Source organism: Gopherus flavomarginatus, chromosome 20 (assembly GCF_025201925.1).
Source record: "Gopherus flavomarginatus isolate rGopFla2 chromosome 20, rGopFla2.mat.asm, whole genome shotgun sequence".
NCBI classification, from domain to species: domain Eukaryota; kingdom Metazoa; phylum Chordata; order Testudines; family Testudinidae; genus Gopherus; species Gopherus flavomarginatus.
The window spans coordinates 22,352,027-22,370,870 of NC_066636.1; the positions used below are offsets into that span (position 1 = coordinate 22,352,027).

The 18,844-nt window shown below is 57.6% G+C and overlaps 1 protein-coding gene across 5 annotated transcripts in view; it reads left to right on the forward strand.

Moving 5' to 3' along the window:
* PEAR1 (platelet endothelial aggregation receptor 1) overlaps nt 1-18,844 on the forward strand; it is a 57,021-nt gene that overhangs the window by 32,802 nt on the left and 5,375 nt on the right. For 3 of the 5 annotated variants that reach the window (XM_050930498.1, XM_050930497.1, XM_050930494.1), the window contains 19 exons: nt 95-190; nt 1,390-1,494; nt 2,082-2,182; nt 3,468-3,560; nt 5,411-5,657; nt 6,087-6,210; nt 6,765-6,901; nt 10,953-11,165; nt 11,663-11,837; nt 12,259-12,379; nt 13,047-13,210; nt 13,829-13,931; nt 14,942-15,088; nt 15,709-15,837; nt 16,210-16,338; nt 16,423-16,551; nt 17,235-17,363; nt 17,688-17,903; nt 18,200-18,312. In XM_050930498.1, the coding sequence (XP_050786455.1) occupies nt 96-190; nt 1,390-1,494; nt 2,082-2,182; nt 3,468-3,560; nt 5,411-5,657; nt 6,087-6,210; nt 6,765-6,901; nt 10,953-11,165; nt 11,663-11,837; nt 12,259-12,379; nt 13,047-13,210; nt 13,829-13,931; nt 14,942-15,088; nt 15,709-15,837; nt 16,210-16,338; nt 16,423-16,551; nt 17,235-17,363; nt 17,688-17,903; nt 18,200-18,312 (2,670 nt within the window). In that variant the 5' untranslated portion in view covers nt 95. The remainder of the gene's footprint in view (nt 1-94; nt 191-1,389; nt 1,495-2,081; nt 2,183-3,467; nt 3,561-5,410; nt 5,658-6,086; nt 6,211-6,764; nt 6,902-10,952; nt 11,166-11,662; nt 11,838-12,258; nt 12,380-13,046; nt 13,211-13,828; nt 13,932-14,941; nt 15,089-15,708; nt 15,838-16,209; nt 16,339-16,422; nt 16,552-17,234; nt 17,364-17,687; nt 17,904-18,199; nt 18,313-18,844) is intronic. The other 2 variants (XM_050930496.1, XM_050930495.1) reach the window with 2 other exon arrangements.

An 18,844-nucleotide genomic window follows, 5' to 3' on the forward strand; every position in this document is an offset into this window, starting at 1 on the left:
GTGGGCAGCCACCTCTGTGACTCTTTTGACAGTGAGCTTCTTGGGCTTTCTTCCTCGTTGTCAACTCCTCTTCGTTTCTCTCTCCTCCCACCAGAATGAAGCTGCATGTGGTCCTTCTGCTGGGGCTGCAGATGCACCTGGCGACCTCTCTCAACCCCAGCGACCCCAATGTTTGCAGCTATTGGGAAAGGTAAGAAGTGAGGGGGGGAGGGCGGGGAGCCCCAGAGTGAAATGGATTTGTGGTTCCAGGCCTTCCGCTCTGCTCCCCTGAGACCTCTTGGTGGGGGTTCATCTCCGACCCGTGCAATGGAGTCTTGCTTTCTGTGTTGCTTTACCTTGCTCACCCTTGGTCTTTTCATCCCTGTCTCTTTCTCTCGTCCTTGTTCTTCTTCTTATGTCTTATTTGTATTGTGGTCGCACTTGGGAGGCCCAGTCGCAGATCAGGACTCCCCCCACTCCTCCTGGTGTTAGGCTCTGTACAGACACAGAACATAAAGATTGTCCCTCTCCCAAGGAGCTTAATAGAAGACACGAGACAACAGATGGAGACAGACAGTCAGATTGGGAGTACAAGGAACCAGTTAACATGTTAACTTCTTTTGCTTGTGATCCTGTCAGCTTTGGTTACAGCTATGAGGGTGTCTGGTCACTGGACCTTGTCCAGGGCTAGGTCCGTGTCTGTAAAGGGCTCAGCACTCTCTGTAGCAACAATACATGGTAATAGCTGGAGCACGGCAGGGTTGGCCTGACCTGCATTTACACCATCACATACAGAGAAGCTGTTGGTCCCAGAGGTGTGGCTGTTAACCTGAGGCTATCTCTGTATCTACTTGGAAAATAGCCCTTTGCCAGGGACTGAGATGCTCCAGGCTGTAATGATCCCTCCATGGCTCTAGAGGTACTGGTACCAGTGTTGCCAACCCCCAGTCATAACCCCCAGGAACCAAAAAATAATCATGAGATTGTTTAAAATAATAATAATTTGTCTCCTGGTGTCTCAGCCTTTAGGGGTTGCGATTTCAAGCTTTACTCCACAACGATGATGGCTAGAAATAGCTTGCCTTATTTTAAAAAAAAGGCTGTATGTCCCCCATAATCTCATGACTCCAGGAGCTGGGGATTTATGAAAAGTACCAGGAGTTGGCAGACTTTGCTTCATTGTAGTCTGTCCCCAGGAATAGGGCAGGAACCTTGTGTCTCTGCTTCAAAGGCACCGGCTACTGCCATGAGGATGCTAGGAGAAGGACTGCATCCCAGGTGTCCTGCATGGGAGGTACAGAGCCCCTGTCACTGAGCCACGGCCCTGCCACAATGGGGAGAGTTGAATCAGCCATTTCCCTTGGCCATCCTTGGGCTGCCACTGAAGTGGCTCCGACTTTTCCCCGGCAGCTTCACCACGGCGACGAAGGAGTCCTACGCCCACCCCTACGCTCAGGCCTCCAAGGACTCATGTGATGGAACCTGGAGTTTTCTCAAGCCGTGTACCCAGCACAAGTAAGGAGCGCCCCTCTGGGATAGGCAAATGTCCTCTAACCCACCACTCACTGTCCCCAAGAGTTCTCTGGGAATCCCACGAGTTTATCCCAGAACAGCTCCCACAAGCTGACCCCGCTCCTAACAGGCAGCAGTGAATTCCACTGTTTTGACCCTGCTACAAACAAGCAGCAGTGAGTTTCAGAGGTTAAAATTAGTCTGTTCCCATTTCGGTGAGCTCACCTGGCACCAGTCTGAGGCAGGGAGTCTCACAGATTAACTCCAATATTATCTCGTTGCTGTTTGCTCTGCTGGTTAGGAACATGTGGCAGTGAGTTCCAAAGATTAACCCCAGAATTATTGGATAGCATGGCACTCCGCTGATGAAACCCTGTTCTGCCCTGGTGGCTAGCTAACCCACACTCTGTCCATATCAGTCAGTGCCATATATAGCATGGTGGCAGTAACCCGGACATGATCTCAACACAGTAAGTTCTCTGGGTGAGCTCTAGCACACTCCTGGGGCGGTGAGTTCCCCAGGTGTGGTTTGTTCTCTATACATGTTCTGCATGTGGGAGTCACTCTGCTTTTTGCTCTGTGTTGCACAGGATTGTGTACAAGACAGCGTACCGACAGGCGGTGAAAATTGACTACCGGAAGAGGTACCGCTGTTGCCAAGGCTACTACGAGAGCGCAGATGTTTGTGTCCGTAAGTCCGTCCCCGACAGTCATTAATGGGCCCCAGGGGGTGATGTTCCTGCAGAAATCGAAGGGCTCTGGTGGCATTATTCTGCCTGGTGGCCTGCTGTCAGACCAGGGCGCAGGACTCCTGGGTTCCATTTCCAGCTCTGTAACTGATTTGCTGTGTGATCCTGAGCAACGTTCCCCCGCCCCCAGCACCGTGCCTCAGTTTCTCTACCTTTAAAATGGGGCTCATGGTTCATTTTCCTGTCTGCTTAGCCCAGTTCTCCTAACCGCCCTCACTCCCCACTGTATGCCCTGAAACACATCCTGGCTCCGCTGCACTCTGAGATGGATTTGAGAGACCCAGCAGCTCCCGGCTCATCCAGCGAGCGTGGCTTCTGCCAGGACACACCCCAGAGGGGACGCACATTCGTTACAGTTCATTGCTGTTTGTCCTGTCTCGCACTCCTTGATCCTCCCCCATCCTTCCAGCCCTCTCAGATTTCTTTCCATGCCACAGATTTAGTTGCCAGCTCTCCTGCAGACACATGGCTCAAGGCCACCTGGCTACCATGGGACCTTTCCTGGCCACTTCCAGCTGGCTCCATGTTGGGAAGCCAGCATGCTCCGGGCCTGATTGAGACCAGGCTGCCTGTCCTAACTTTCCCTTGATCCCCACAGACAGCCCCCTCATCCCACCCCCTCGCCCCAGCAGACTCAGACCAGACCATAAATCGTTGCTGTGTTTCATCAGCTTTGGATCCCTTCAGCCAAGCCGGGGGCGGGGGGGGGGGGGGGGTGATTGACTCTGGGAGAAAGCAGTGGAAGGTTCCTCTGTGGACTGGTCACTGGTGTGGGCCCCTGTTCTAGGTCAGGGATTAGGGAGACCTGGGTGAGTGATCCATGGTGCTGAGTGGCTATTAAACAGCTGCCAGGTTATCCCGCACCTGGGGGGGGGGCGGGGGCTGCATCTCTGTGCTGGGGGAGTGATAGCTGTGCAGTATTGCTGAGAACCCTGCAAGGGGTTGCATTTCCTGAGTGATTTCTGAGCAGCGTTGCTGAGCGCTGTTGAATAGCTGCCATGTTCCACCTCGGAGGTGGTTGCATTTCAATGCTGGCCGAGTGATCTCTGGGCAGTGTTGCTGAGTGCTGTTATATAGCTGCCGTGTTCCACCCCAGAAGTGGCTGGGTGATACTAGTCTATAGCGTTTGGGGGTGAAATGTGCCTTGGAAATGCCAGGTTAGATGTTAATAAAATGAGATCTTGGAGCAGGCTGACTGAATCCTTCTGCCTGCTGCCCTCCCTGCAGCCAGATGTACCAAGGAGTGTGTCCATGGGAGGTGCGTGGCTCCTGATCAGTGCCAGTGTGAACAGGGATGGAGGGGCACAGACTGCTCCAGCGGTGAGTACCACAGGCCCAGCCCCTTCACCGTGGGCTGGGGTCGGCACACCAGGGCCATTGCCTTGTAGCCGAATGGGGTGGCTCTGCCTCCAGGAGCCTGGCTGGTGATTTGAGGGTGGGAGAGTCGTCACTAGCAGACACCAGGCAGCGAGTGTGGGCGGGCGGGCTGGAGGCAGCAGGGGCTGGGGTGACCGCTAGCCCACGGAGGGTCTGGGGGTGGGCCTGGCTTTGAGCTGACAATGCAGAAAGGCAGAGAAGAACTATGGTGTGAGGGAGAGGGCCAGAGTGGTGGGGGAGATATGGGATGAGGAGGGTGAGGAATGGGGGTGTTATGGAGTGAGGGGGGACGGGTTATGGGGGAGAGGCTACTGAGGGAGGGGGAGGGGACCGGGAGTTTTGTGGAGGGAGGGGGGAGGTGGTGGGTGGACTAGGATTTAGGGGACCCACATAAGGGGGGAGGCCAGCCATCAGCACGCCAGGCACGGTAGGTACTTGTGCTAAAGCGGGATCCCTCCTGGCCAGACCTGGCCCCTCCTCAGCACCCTGGCATCCTGGCCTGGGCCCAGGGCGTATGGGACCTCTGCTCCCCCCTCCACTTGCAGCCAAATTAAACCCAGACTCCGGCTTCTGAGCCGCCATGCCCTTCCCCTGGGTCCAGGGGCCTGAGGCAGTGGGTTCCCACGCACCGGGGGCTGGGGGTCATTGGCTGCTTGGGAGTGGGCTGCAGCCCATGGCCCAGATGGAAGGGGAGGGGGTTGCTCAGGGTATCCTCAGCGAAGGGCAACCAGCTGTGGGCAAAACCCTCGCTGAGTCACTGCATCCCTCAGTCTGTCTCCATGGCTCGCTCGCTCTTTCTTTCTTTCCTCCCTCCTGCTATGCATGCCACACTCCCCAAACAGCAGCCCCCGAGCCCCTGCATCACGGGGTGTGGGAGGGTGCACAGGACCAGGGCCCTTTGCTAACAGCTGAGGCCAAGAGGTTACAAAGCACCTAGCTTTTTTGGGGGAGGGACTCAACTTGCAGGGCCTTTAAAAGTGGCTGGATCTGGGGAAAGGGCCCCGTGCCCTCTGGCTGTCAGATAGCTTTAAAGGGTCTTGTGTTGTGTGCTCCCCAAAATCACCGGGCTTCTGAAATGATCCCTAGGGCTTGTCCAGTTAGACTTGGGGGCGGATAGTCTGAAATCTGTGAAGCACGGGGGTCTCACCCCACCCCTTGGCGAGACTGTTCTGATCCGTCTCCCGTAGGAAGATTTCCCCGGATTTGACCTAAACCATCCCTGTTTAAATTCCCTCCCTTTAACCCGAGTGACTTCCCCTTGTCTCCCGCTGAATAATGTCACCACTTAAAACAATCAAGCAACCTTTTCTATGTGGCAGCTTCCGAACAGATAACTAGCAAATGGTTTGAAAGACGCAATAACGATTAAGCCCTCATTAACCGATCAATCTGTTTAATGGGAAGCAGCAGGTCTAATGGGTGAGAGTGGGCGGAACTGGTAGTCAGGACACCTGGGTTCTGTTCCCAGCTCTAGGAGGCCAGTGGTTAGAATAGTGGGGCCTGGGAATCAGGACTCCTGGGTTCTATTCCCAGCTCTGAGGGGGGTGGGGGGTAGAGTGCTTAGAGCAGGTGACTGGGAGCCAGGACTCCTGGGTTCTATTTCTGGCTCTTGGGTTGGCATGTCCCAGCTCTGTGCCTCAGTTTCCCTACCTGTAAAATGGGGCTGAAACTCTGACCCTTCTTCCCAGGGCTATTGCAGGGCTTCGTTCACCAGGGCGTAGGATGTGCTTAGACATCATCCGCAGAAGGGCAAAGGGGTTGTCATTGCTACAACAGTCACTTCCTTCTTCCAGTGTGCAATGGCCAGTCCTGGGGGCCCCACTGTGAGAACCCCTGCCAGTGTGGCGATGGGGGAGCTTGTGATCCCCTCACCGGAGCCTGCGTCTGCTCACCCGGGTACAAGGACTCCATGTGTAAAGTCCCCTGCGACCCAGGCACCTACGGGGAGGGCTGCCGGCTGGCTTGCCCCTGCAAGAACACGGTCAGGTGCCATGGAGAGACCGGGGCGTGTCTGTGCCAGCCAGGATTCACAGGCACCTAGTGAGTGCGGGGAATGGTTGGCTGGCCTGGGGGTGGGACTGGGGTCTGGGGCCTTTCCCCTCTAGGGGGTGCTGGTTCCGATCCCGCTCCGGCAGGGGATTCTGGATGCCCCGGGGGTGGGACTGGGATCTGGGGCCTCTCCCCTCTAGGGGGCGCTGGTTCCGATCCAGCCCCGGGAGGGGATTCTGGATGCCCTGGGGGTGGGACTGGGATCTGGGGCCTCTCCCCTCTAGGGGGCGCTGGTTCCGATCCAGCCCCGGGAGGGGATTCTGGCTGGCCCGGGGGTGGGACTGGGATCTGGAGCCTTTCCCCTCTAGGAGGCGCTGATTCTGACCCAGCTGCAGGGTGGGATTTGTTTAGCCTCGGATGAGAGAGAGGACTCTGCAGCCTGGGTCCATCTCCCTTACCCCTTTCTCCCTGTCCTTCCAGCTGCGAGCTCCTATGCCTCACCAGCTCCGACGGGCTCCATTGCCCGGCTTACTGCCCCTGCCAGAATGGGGGCATCTGCCACCCCCCAAATACCACCCACTGCGTCTGTCCTCCAGGGTGGATGGTATGTATTGGGGGGAAGCGGGGAGGATTCAAACCCAGGCCCATCCAGCCTCCGGAGAGCAAAGAGTCAGGGCGGGACAAGCTGGGGGCAAAGGGGTTCTGCCCCCTTTGGTTTGAACTCCTCCCCCGATCACTGTGCCACCCATGCCCCGGCCCTCACATCCCTGGGACCCAGCTGGCCTGGCCGAGCCCTGAGCTGGTTCCGTGCAGCAGCGTGGGGCGATGCCACCTCTGCCACCTTCGTGTTGCTGTGAGGTCTCCGGATGATCCGGCCCTGGCGGCATGAGCCTCGCCCTCCGTTCAGCCTCCTCAGGGCTGCGAGATGCCCCCAGCCGGGCGAGAAATGGGCTGTCAGCCTTTCCTGCTCCCACGCATGCTGCTGACCCGTGGCTGCATTCAGGCTTGGGGTGGGTCTGGGGGGCACTGAGCAGGAACTATCTCATCCAATCGCAGGGGAAGGGGGAGATCAGGCTCCGTGGTGCAGGGGCCCCCACCCTCTCCCCTGGCTTTCCCAGAGAGGGCATTTCCCTGACACTGCTGTTCTGTTGTCTGCAGGGCACCATCTGCTCCATCCCATGCCCCCAAGGGCAGTACGGCTCAGGCTGCCTGGGGGAGTGCCAGTGCCACAACAACGGGCTGTGCGACCCGGTCACCGGGCGTTGCCAATGTGCTCTGGGCTACACCGGAGAGCGGTGAGTGGGGTCTGGCAGAGCAACTCCCTGCAGCCATGGAAAGAACCGTGTCTGTGTTGGAGCTAGCAACTGGCATGGCTTAGAGGGACATTCCTCAGTCAGTGAGGCTTAGCTAGAAACCTCAGTCAGCTGGTCTCCTACTGAGCCCCTGGCTCGCATAAAGCCGCCCCTCTGTGATACACACACATGCCCACATGTTCTAGGGTTTGTGTACACAGGGGAGTTAATCTGGATTAAATTAGGGCGGGAATTTAAAGTGTTGTCTGTAACTATTTTGGAGTAGCTCCCTGTGTGGACACTTTTATTCTGGATTAAGAGTAGAGCTGCTTGGCAAACTGGTTTTTCGTTCTGTAAAAACAAGTCAAGATCGTAACAAAAAAAGCATCTAAAATTGCAACAAGAAGCCAACATTTTGAAATTTTTAATGAAACGAAATTCAGCACAAACATTTTGACCATTTTTTATATAAAATAATTCATAGCAAATAAAGCACCTTTGGAAAGGAAAAGTCGTTTCAGAATGAAAAATCAAAACTTTCCATTCTGGAAATATCAAAATGGGACATTTCAATGTTTTCAAAATCATTTTTCCAAAATGTTGTTAAAATTGACGCAATTTGGTGAAAAAAATGGGTTTTGTCAAAGGGGCGTTTTCTGACAGAAAGCTGGTTAGATGCAAAATTTTCAACCACCTCTAAATGAGGCCACGTGCCCACTCAGGGCGCTTAGCACCAAAGTGTAGATGCTTCCTGTGACAATGGAAGGGGGTTTTCCATCCCTGTAGTCGGTCCACCTCTCCAAGCTGCGGTAGCTGGATCAACGGATGATTCTGCCACTAATTTAGCTGTGTCTACACCCAGAGTGAGGTCAACGTAACTACAGCGCTCCGAGGGGTGAATTTTGCGCACCCCTGAGCTGTGTAGCTATGTCTATCTAACTTTTAAGTGCAGACCAGGTGTAAGAATGATTTTTCCAGTTGAGCTTAATCCGTTTCCAAAGTGGCTCAAGCTAACCCATAAAAGGTGATCTTATTCCAGAACAGAGTGTCCACACAGGGAGCTATTCCAGAATTTCCCTGTGTAGACAAACCCTCTCACACATGCCTGCCTACACTTCACATTTTCACTGGTATAACTTACCAAGGGCTGTGCGGGGATTCTCCATCCTGGGCAGTTGCTAAATCTAGATTGGCTGTTTTTCTAAAGGATGGGCTGGAGTTCACACAGGAGTTCATTCAGGGCCCTTCTCTGACTTGTGCTACGCAGGGTGTTGGACTGGAGGATCACAGGGGTCCGTTTTGCATAGTCTGTGAAGTCAGTTAGCAAGGTGGGTTTGGGGTTTTTTGCCAAAATTGTGCTACTTCCATGGACCCAGTTATACCAATATAAAGATGCCTTACCCCCGTGTAACTTATTTTAATTCCTATACCAGAATAAACGTTGTCAGTATAAACACCTTGATGCTGATATAACTGCGTCCATATTGGGAGTTTGTTGTACCTAGTTAACGATATGGATCTAGTTAAAGCAGTGACGTTTTTAAGTGTAGACAAGGCCTCACCCTCACACATGCTCTGTGCTCGAATTATAGGCAAGCTTGGGGTGGGGCGGGCCCCTTCCTACTTCACTCCTGTCTGATAGCCCCCTGACTTCTCTCTGTGGCCACTTGACATTCAGCCCTTACTTTCCCCCCCTAGCTGTGACTGAGCGCTCCCCTCCATCCCTGTCCCGTGCAGCCTCCCTCAGGGACACCCACGACCTTTCAAACACACGTGTGCACCAATGCCCTGTCCCTCACACCCTTCCATGTCTACCCACCCATGCACCGGCTCCTGGGCTCGCACTCTCTTGTGTTAACACAGTGGTTCTCAAACTTTTGTACTGGTGACCTCTTTCACATAGCAAGCCTCTGAGTGCGACCCCCTTATCAATTAAAAACACTATTTTATATATTTAACACCATTATAAATGCTGGAGGCAAAGCGGGGTTTGGGGTGGAGGCTGACAGCTCACGACCCCCCCATGTAATAACCTGATGACCCCGAGGGGTCGCGACCCCCAGTTTGAGAACCCCTGTGTTAACGGGTGTGTGTGTGTGGGGGGGTTGGCTTACAAGCTGGAGTGCATGCAATCCTAGCACTTTGCAGCGTGGACTGATGGTTCGAGTGCTGGGCTGGGACTTAGGAGACCTGGACCCTCCTTCTCATTTATGCCGAGGCCCCTTTATGTGGCTTTGCCAATGTAAAGGGGCCTTAAAATGCGTGTCACTGAAATGTCCTCCGCTTTAAGGCTGTTTTGTCCTGCCAGAGCGGTATAAAGGGCCTTACTGAGAATGAGGCTTCTGGCTTCTATCCTCAGCTCTGCCATGTGACTTTGGCATGTCCTCACCCCCCTCTGTGCCTCAGTTTCCCCTCCCACCCTTTGTCCTGTCTATTGAGATGGAAGCTGTTTGGGACAGGGACTGTTTCTTGCTACGTGTATATACAGTGCTTACTGCTACCGTAATGCACATAATGGCACTGTAATGCACCGTATGAATAGCCATTGTTACCGTAATGCATGCATATAATATTCCAGGCAATGCGTTGACTACCTGGCTGTGCCGATTTTTGGCTGGCTTACAGCACAGGCAGTGCTATGACAGCCTGGGGAGCGCCAGTTAAAGCTGGAGTGAGGGATGATCTCCCCAGCTGTGCTGCCGGGAAGTAAATAGCAGCTGGGTCAGGGAGAGGAGGGAAATCAGTCGGAATTTTCCACATGGAAGGGACGCAGCCAGCGGGAGAAGGAAGTGAGGGCTTTTTCCAGCTTCTGAGAGCATGTCGTAAACAATGGAGAGGAAAAAATAAACCCAGAATCGAACAGGAGTGGCAAGCACTACTTGGATCGTTAGGAAGGGGTTTTGTTGGCATTTTAAGGGAAAGAATCGTGTGGTCTCGGGGTTGGATTAGGGGAGTGGGAATCCAGGATCCTGGTTCTTTTCCTGGTCCCGGGAGGGGATGTGGTCTATTAGAGCAAGGAGGACTAGAAGTCAGGACTCCTGGGTTCTAGTCCCTGCTTAGGAAAGGAGTGAGGTCTAGTGGTCAGAGCCAAGACTTTCCCATAGACTTAATGTGTGACCCTGGACAAAGCACTTCTGTTCCTCAGTTTCCCCATTTTTAAAATGATGATCCTTTGGCAAAGGCTTTGAGCCCCTCCGTTGAGCGGCGCTTTAGGACAGTCGTGTTGTTGTTGCCTAAATAAGCAGCTAGGCCTGGCTGGTAGAACCCCATCCCAGCCCTGCTCTGCACTCTGGGCTTGCACTGAAGGTTTCATTCGAAGTCTTAGGCCTGTGGATTTTTGCACCAGTGCAAGCCCCTCGTGGACACGCTGCACAGGTGCAAGTCAGGGTTTACCCTGGTGCAGCTGGCCTGCACAAGGAATGTGCGCCAATGCAGCCACCATGGTGCACACACCCCTGGTGCAGACATGGCCCCTGTGGGTTAAATCCAGGTGCTGAGCAATGAGACACAACCGTCCCTGACCACCCCATGACCTCTGCAGCTGAGCTCCCCACCTGCAGCCAGCTTCCCCTCCGTGCTCTCACACTGGCTGCAGCCCCGCTGGCCCTGCCTGTCATGCTGAGGAACCCTGGAGGTTCGCTGGCCCCTTCCCAAGCTCCATTTGCTCCCCTGCTCTCTGGGCCATTCTGTGCCATCGGGATCCCCACAAGTTCCTGCAGGGACTGCGGCTAAGATGGCCAGCTGCCACCTGAGAGGCTGTGCAGGGGTGTCCCCCCGGGCTCTCCCCCCCCCCTTGTGCAGCAGGCCCCATGCCGGGAGCACCCTGCTGAGCATCTGGCGGGAGGGTCCTCAGCATTTCCCAGAGTCTTGCATGGAATGAGTTTGGTGGCCTCAGCCTACAGGGGACTCTCAGATTGAGCAGGTGAGAGGTACCAGGTACAGCGACCTCTGTCCACTCTCCCTAGTGCCGCCTGGCTCCCTCCCTTGGCTTGCCCTCGGTCTGACCCTGGGGGGCACATCCTTCCTCCCCTTCCCTCTGCCCGTTCCTGAACAGGTGCCGGGAGGAGTGCCCCATCGGCAAGTACGGCCAGGACTGCGGCCAGCCGTGCGACTGCGCCAACGGGGGCCGCTGCTTCCACATCAACGGAGCCTGCCTGTGCGAGGCCGGCTTTTACGGGCCTCGCTGCGAGGAACGCAAGTGCCTGGACGGCCTCTACGGCTTGGCCTGCCACCTGCCCTGCCTCTGCAACCCCCAGAACAGCCAAAGGTAGGGGCCGGGGAGGGACTCTGAGAGCCACCTGAGTGGGCCCTCACCCCAGGAGATCATGCATGTGGGAGCCTGGAACATGCCAGCGCGTTAGGGGTTAACAGTGTACAGGGCAGGGGGAATATGGTCCCTATTTCCAGTCCTGTGGGGTTGCTGCCCTCTGCGGGGCATAAGGGGAATAACATGGCACGATCCGTCCTGTGCCCCCCAGTGCTGGAATGCAGGATTCCCGTTTGGAGCAGCAGGCAGGGGAATCACCCCCTGGATCCAGGCTCTGGGGGGGCGAATGGCCCAGATCCAGAACATGCATACTCCACTCGGGAGCCACTGAGTGGGCACATACATGGGGTGTCCAGCTCGGGACACCTGCAGCCTCTGCCATCCTGCTGCTCTCTGAGAGAGGGCCAGCCCTGCGGGATTGGCACAAACCCACTCCAGCTGCTCCGCGGAGGGGCTCTGATGGGCACGTGTTTCTCTTCCCCCTCCCCGGGGCCCAGCTGCCACCCCATGAGCGGAGAATGCACCTGCAAACCAGGCTGGGCAGGCCTGCACTGCAACGAGACCTGCCCCCATGGATACTATGGGGCCAACTGCCAGGAGCCCTGCCTCTGTCTGAATGGAGGGACGTGTGATGGGGCCACGGGGCTCTGCCACTGCGCCCCAGGGTACACGGTGAGTCCGGGGCCCAGTCTGCGGGGACACCGGGAAACAAGACGGTTAATGTCTTGGTAATTATGGGGATTGAGATGGGGAGCATTGTCTAGTGGTTAGAGCAGAGGATGGGGTGTCGGGACTCCTGCTGGGTTCTATTCTTGACTTGGGGAGGGGGGGGTCTAGTGGGTTAGGGCAGGTGGGGGTTGGGTGTCAGGACTCCTGGGTTCTATTCCCGGCTTGAGGAGGGAAGGGGCGTCTAAGATTAGAGCAGGGATAACTTTGTGATGCTTAGGTGGTTGGCTTTGTAGCAACACAAAGTATTACGGCTACTCACCTCTGAGTGGGAGGTTTGGACCCACCCCAGGTCAGCAGATGGCGAGTAACTGCCCCCCCTCGACTCTAGCCCCCCCACCCCCTCATTGTCTCCTTGTGTTTGCAGGGGGACCACTGCTCCAGCCACTGTCCCACCGACACATACGGTGTGAACTGCTCCATGCAGTGCGCCTGCAAGAACGCCTTCGCCTGCTCTCCCATCGATGGCACCTGCGTCTGCAAAGAAGGTAGGGTGCAGGCAGCGCCCTTGGGATCACTCCAGACAGGGAGGGCACGGCCCTGACTCCCCTCCCCCCACCCCCGGGAGGCTCTAGCTGTGCCCCGAGACAGGGCTGGGATAAGGGAGACAGTTCCCTGCCAGGGCTGTGGGAACCATTTCAAGTTCACTCCAGAAAGGCCTTGTGAATACCCCTCTCCTCCCCGGCTCCCTGGGTCTGGAGTGTGGGCAGGGGCCGGCTCAGGTTCCCCCTCCCCCAGCTCTGTTCCCGGCACAAACCCTCCGCCAGGCTCGGGGTCTGGTGGGACGTCCCATGCCACTCCTTCCACGGGCAACCCCTCCCAGCGGGCGTGGTCCACCCCCCCCGGACCCTCAGCCGGAGCCACGAGCTGGGGCACCCAGAGGTGAGTGGTGCCAGGCACCCTCAGGCCGGAACAGTGTCTGAGATCAGGTTCCTTCCAGGGACCCGCTGAAAGCTTCGCTCCCCTCTAATACCCAGACACATCCGGCTATGGGACAGTAGTGGGACAGTATAGCCCCCATAGGGGCGATTGACTGGGCACAGCATTGCCCCCATACTGCCCTGCTTCTCCGCCCGTTAAGCTGCCTGGATTTCCCAAGCCCTCCAATTACAACGTCCCGTCGATCCTCCCGCCGACCTGTCCACCCCTCTGCAGGTTGGCATGGAGGGGATTGTTCCAGCCCCTGCCCCACCGGCACCTGGGGCCCTGGGTGCAACGAGACCTGCCGGTGCGCCAACGGCGCTGCCTGCAGCCCTGTCAGCGGGGCGTGCTCCTGTGCTGCCGGCTGGTATGGCAGCAGGTGCCAGGAGCCGTGCACGGTAAGTTCCTACCCCCCTCGGACCAGCCGCTTCCCATGCCCGGGAGCCTCTGCGCCCTTTACGGCCGTTCCAGCTGTCATTGAAGGACCTGAGCCTACATTCATTGATGCCCATTTCTGTGGTCTTTGCATCAAGCCCTCGGCCACCCCCCTACCAGGCACCCCCTGCAGAGCAAGGTCCAGCTGACTTCTGGCAAGATGGGATGCCGGATGCCTCTAACGGTGCCCGTTCCCCACTCGCTGCCCACGTGCTACCCGGGATCTTGGCTGTCTGTGATTGTCCCACTGGACAAAATAATGACAACAAGGGGCTAACAAATTGATTGGGAGACTCACTTGCTGGCCCAGCCTGGGCAGGGGGCTGGGTGATTTAATGGCAATGGGGAGGGGGGTTATGGACTAGACCATGTGGTTTGTGGAGCAGGGGAGGCGTGGGTTAGACCATGGGCACTGGCAGGGCAGAGACTGCATGCACTGCCAGGGTGGGGGTCAGACCAGGGAGGCTTGCATGCACCGTGCACCAGCGGGATGGGACCGGGAAGGGTTCTGGGTTAAAATCACCCTCCTCAATCCCATCCCCGTGCCACTGACTCCAGCTGCATCCCCCTCTCGCCAACAGAACGGCGCCTACGGGCCTGGCTGCAGCAGTCAATGTGACTGCAGCCACGCGGACGGCTGCTCCCCTGTCACAGGACAGTGCCGCTGCCTGCCGGGATGGACAGGTGAGGGGGCCGGGTGGGAGGCAGGGATCTGGAGAGGGGGCGGGAGGACTCTGTCTCTGTCCATGATGGCATCCAGGAAGTCCCTTGGCATCCCTGCCAGCTCAATGCACAGCTCTTATGGGCATGGCTAGGTCAGGGACAGAAGGGGGCGGTACTCTTCCAGGCTCCACCCACAGCATAAGCTCCTCCCACAGGACTTGAAGGAGGCACGGCTCACTGTGAATTGTGCAAAGGTCCTGGCTATATGGGCGTGAGGTCTCTGGGTGGCCTGAGCTCCGTTCCTCCTCCATGGGACGTGGCTGGACTCGGCAGGGTACCCCCTGGGCCAAGGGCAAAATAAAGTGATGGCGCTTGTCCAGACGCCACCCACGCATGGCACCAAAGAGACCGCAAGCAGCTTGCTAAGACCGGCTCCTGCTCCGGTCTTAGCAAGCTGCTTGCGATAACTCCTCCCTGAGGGGAAGGAGGGCAGTTCACACCTCTCCGAGCCTTCGTCCCGGTCTCCCTGCGGGTTACCCTCGGCTCAGGCTCGCGAGGTTTCCTTCGCAGCCAGATGGCAGGGACATGTGGCCCAGCGGGATTTCCGGCAGGCTTTGGGGGAATAGCAGCACTCGAGCTTGTCAGTCGGTGCCTGCTGACGGGCCAGCCAGTTTGAGTTAAGAACCTCCCCTCACTGGAGCGAGGGGCTCGTGTGTGTGGACGAGACTCGAGTCGGGGGCCTTGCTAACTGGAGTCTGAGTGATGGGAGTGCAGCTTCAAAGATGGCTGTTTCTGGGTCGACGCTGGGCTGGGAGACTGTAGGGCTTGCAGGGAGCTGTGTGATGACTCAGTTTCCCCATCTGTTGCGTGTGGACAGTGACACTGGCATCCCTGACAGCTTGGGATGCGAGAGGTTTTATTTCTCCACGTGGGTGACTGGGTTGGCGCTGGGATCTGTTTGCCGCCCCAGCTGCCTGGTGAAGAGGGGTCCCTACTAAGAGAACACCCTGTTCCTCTACTTGCCACCCCAGGGCCCCACTGCAACCTGGTCTGTGACGACGGCTTCTGGGGGCGGAACTGCAATCAGCCCTGCGCCTGCAAGAACGGAGCCGCCTGCTCCTCAGAGGATGGGAGCTGCAGCTGCGCGCCCGGATACCGCGGCCCCGCCTGCCAGCGCCGTAAGTGAGGATGATGCTCGGAGCCAGGGGGCTGGGTGAGGGGGGTCCTGCTCCTGCTTTTCTCAGCCTGGGGGGATCTGGCCTGTCCCGGCGGGGCGAGCGCCTGGCTCCGTCCAGTACCGGAGCAGAGCAAAGTCCGTCACACAAAGCCTGTGTGACCAGACCGCGAGCTGCGACTGGCATCGCCCTTTCGAGCCTGTCCCCCCCCACCTAGGGCTGGTTTGGGTGCAGCAGGCAGGGTCAGAGGCCACTTTACGGGCATCCTAGGAGCCAGCCAGGGTTCAGGGAGGGGGCGAATCCCAATCCCTGCTCTCCTGAGGGAATGAGAAATCCACATGGGAGCACAGCAGCCCGTGTGTCCCTGTGACCTGTCCCCTCTACGGGGTAACAGGGAGTTCTGTCTCCATGAGCCCATTTGGGACTCTGCTGAGGCTGTCCATGAACAGGGTCGGTCGGCACCGATTTGTGGCAGTGGCTTTGGCTGGTCCCCGTCAGGATCTGGGCTGAGACCCAGCAAACTCGTTTCACACAAGCAGCCATCTGACGGGGCTGGGTTAGGGCTGGTACGTGACTCACCCCCACCCGCCACACACTTTCCATTTCTCCTTCCCTTGCCGCAGCCTGCCAGCCTGGGCGTTACGGCAAGAAGTGCGCGATGCTCTGCCGATGCTCCAACCACTCCACCTGCCACCACGTGGACGGCTCCTGCGACTGCTTCCCTGGGTGGACGGGCAGTGACTGTTCACAGCGTGAGTCACATCTACTGCCGGGGGCGTCCCAACTCACGGGCAGCACAGGTCAACAGGGCATAAGTTGCGGAGGGTAGGCGCTTGTAGGGGTTATAAGGAATCTGGGCACAACAGGGTTCCTAGGATTATGATCTGGGGGATCTGGAGGCTCTGTCAGCCCCACAAATATAGGCCTCTGCCATTTGAGCTAAAGGAGATCTCCTTCAGCCGGTAGCAGAAGTAGGACTCTTATTCTCTCTGTGGGACGCCACCAGGAGGCAATGGGAACTCTCACACACAGGCTGGGTAGCTCATCAGGGAAGAGGTCCGGGGAGAGCAGCTTTCAGAGCCAGGTGCGTAGTGGGACTGACGGACGTCTCCTCTCATCCGCAGCCTGCCCGCCTGGCACCTGGGGAGAGGCCTGCAGCCACACCTGCCGGTGCCCAAACGGAGGCTGGTGCAGCACCGTGGATGGGACCTGCTCTTGTCCGGCCGGCTGGACCGGCAGACGCTGCTCGGAAGGTACAGGCTGTGCCAGGCCGGGGCCTGGGCATCACACGTTTCCTTCCCCACGCAGACCTCACCCACTTGGTTTCTTTTCTGTAGGCTGCCCCCCGGGGAGCTACGGGGAGAACTGTGCCCAGGAATGCCAGTGCCAGAACATGGCTCAGTGTGACCCGGCGACCGGGAGATGTCTGTGCTCCTCTGGGTACACCGGCGCCCACTGTGAAACCAGTAAGCCACAGAGCCCGCCCTGGCTGAGCCAGGAGAACACCCCGGGAAGGCACAGGGCTGCATGACAGTCTCAAGACCACATTGGGGAGCCACTGGCAGCACCCACTGCTGGCAGAGGGGAGCATCGCACCCACACAGGACTTCTGGGCGGGTCTTGAGGGAACCTGATTGACAAGTTTGTGACAAAAAATGGGTTTTTGGGTTAAAACCGAAATTTCCCTGGGGAATGGCTGATTTTGGTTAAATTTTCCGGGTTTTCATTGGAAAAACAGAAATCTGGAAAAAAATTGGGTTTTTGGCAATTGAACTCCCCCGAAAATGTTGGCCAAAAACCTGAATATTTTCCTTTCTGTTTCTGACCATTGACACTCAAAAAATTATAACTTTTCAGCCACAGCACTTTGGGGTTTTCAGGGTTTGGATGAAAACCCGGAAACTTTGGGTCAAAATTTTTCTTCTAACATTTTGCTTGTTTCTCATTCACCAAAATGTTTTGCTGGAACACAAACGATTTCCCAGACAGCTCTAATATAGGGTTATACGGACCATGAGTCTCCCTCGGCAGTCAGGAGGTGGAATGCGGAGCTGTATGGCTCCAAGCCGCTCCCGGGACAGGCCTTCCCCTGCCTCCCAGCCCCCTTCACCCCACGGATTCTAACCTTGGCCCTTGTGCGCCCCGGCAGAGTGTTCCCCTGGCACCTTTGGACCCGGGTGTCTCCAGGTCTGTGACTGCCTCCACAACTCCACCTGCCACCACGTGACGGGGAGCTGCCAGTGTGAGCCGGGAAGGATCGGGGCCCGGTGTGAGAAATGTGAGTGAGACCATGCAGGGGCTGGGAGCGAGGATTCCTGGGTTCTGGTCCCAGCTCTGAGGGGATGGGGGCCTAGAGAGTTAGAGCGGGGGGGCAGGGAGCCAGGACTCCTGGGTTCTGTCTCCAGCTCCGAGAGGAGAGCGGGTTCTAGTGGTTAGAGGGGGGGAGGGCAGGGACCCAGGACTCCTAGGTTCTGTCCCCAGCTCTGGGAGGGGAGTGGGGTCTAGTGGTTAGAGTGGGGTGGGGGGAGGGCAGGGAGCCAGGACTCCTGGGTTCTGTCCCCAGCTCTGGGCAGAAGGTCTAATGATTCATCTGGGCGTGCAGGGAGCCCCGATCACCCCTTCACCATGGTGCCAGCCATGCCGGTGGGGTACAGCTCCCTGGGGGCGATCATTGGCATCATCATCCTGGTGATCCTGCTTGTGGCGCTGCTGGTGTTTTTCCTGTGCTACCGGCACTGGCAGAAGGGCAAAGAGAACAGACACCTGTCTGTGGCCTACACCACGGGGCGGACGGACAGCTCGGAGTATGCAGTGCCAGGTGAGGGCACAGGGCACTCAGTGGGGGGGGGGGCTCTGCTCTCTAAGTCACCCTCCTGCTCCCACTAGCATGGCACCTCCAGCAAGCCCAGCAGAATCCTCCCACCCCACTCTTGGGAGTCTCCCACCTAAGTACTGATCCCAGCCGCCCTAGGCTTAGCGTGGGGAATCCAGCCGGAGCCCGGCCCGTGGGGCGGGAGAGGCCCACGGCCCTGCACACCCCCTGGGGACAGCGAGGGGACAGGACTCCCAGGGACTTTGGCCTAACTCTGTCTCTCTCTTTCTCTGTCTGACCAGATGTCCCACCCAGCTACACCCACTACTACTCCAATCCAAGCTACCACACCCTGTCGCGGTGCACACCGACCTCCCCCGCCCCCAGCAGCCAGGACAGGGCGAGCTCCCTCAAGGTATGCCCCAGCCCTCGGGGCGACACTGCTACGGGGAAGTTCCCAGCCTTTCCGTTCTCCGGAGCCTCGAGGCACGGAGCCCCCTTGGGGATGGGCAGAGAGGAGACAGCTTGTCTGTAGCATCTCTCCAGTGCTGGGCTGGGCTGAGCATTTGCTGCAAAAATAGTTGGGTTTGTGCGGAATTGAGGTAGCCCTGCCCCCTGCGCCCCCATAAGGTGGAGGGGTGCTAACCTGGTATTGGCTCTGCTCAGCAGCCACCATCAGAAACCTGCCCTGGGAGGACTCAGTTCAAGGCCTGCTAGTCGGGCCGCTAAGGCAGGGGTAGGCAAATGACGGCCCGGGGGCTGCATCCAGCCCTTCAGACGTTTTAATCTGGTGCTCGAGCTCCTGCCGGGGAGTGGGATTGGGGGCTTGCCTTGCGCCCTGTGTGCTGTGACTCCACACAGCACCCGGAAGCAGCAGCATGTCCCCACGCCGGCTCCCATGTGTAGGGGCAGCCAGGGGGTTCCACACGTTGCCCCTATCCTAAGCG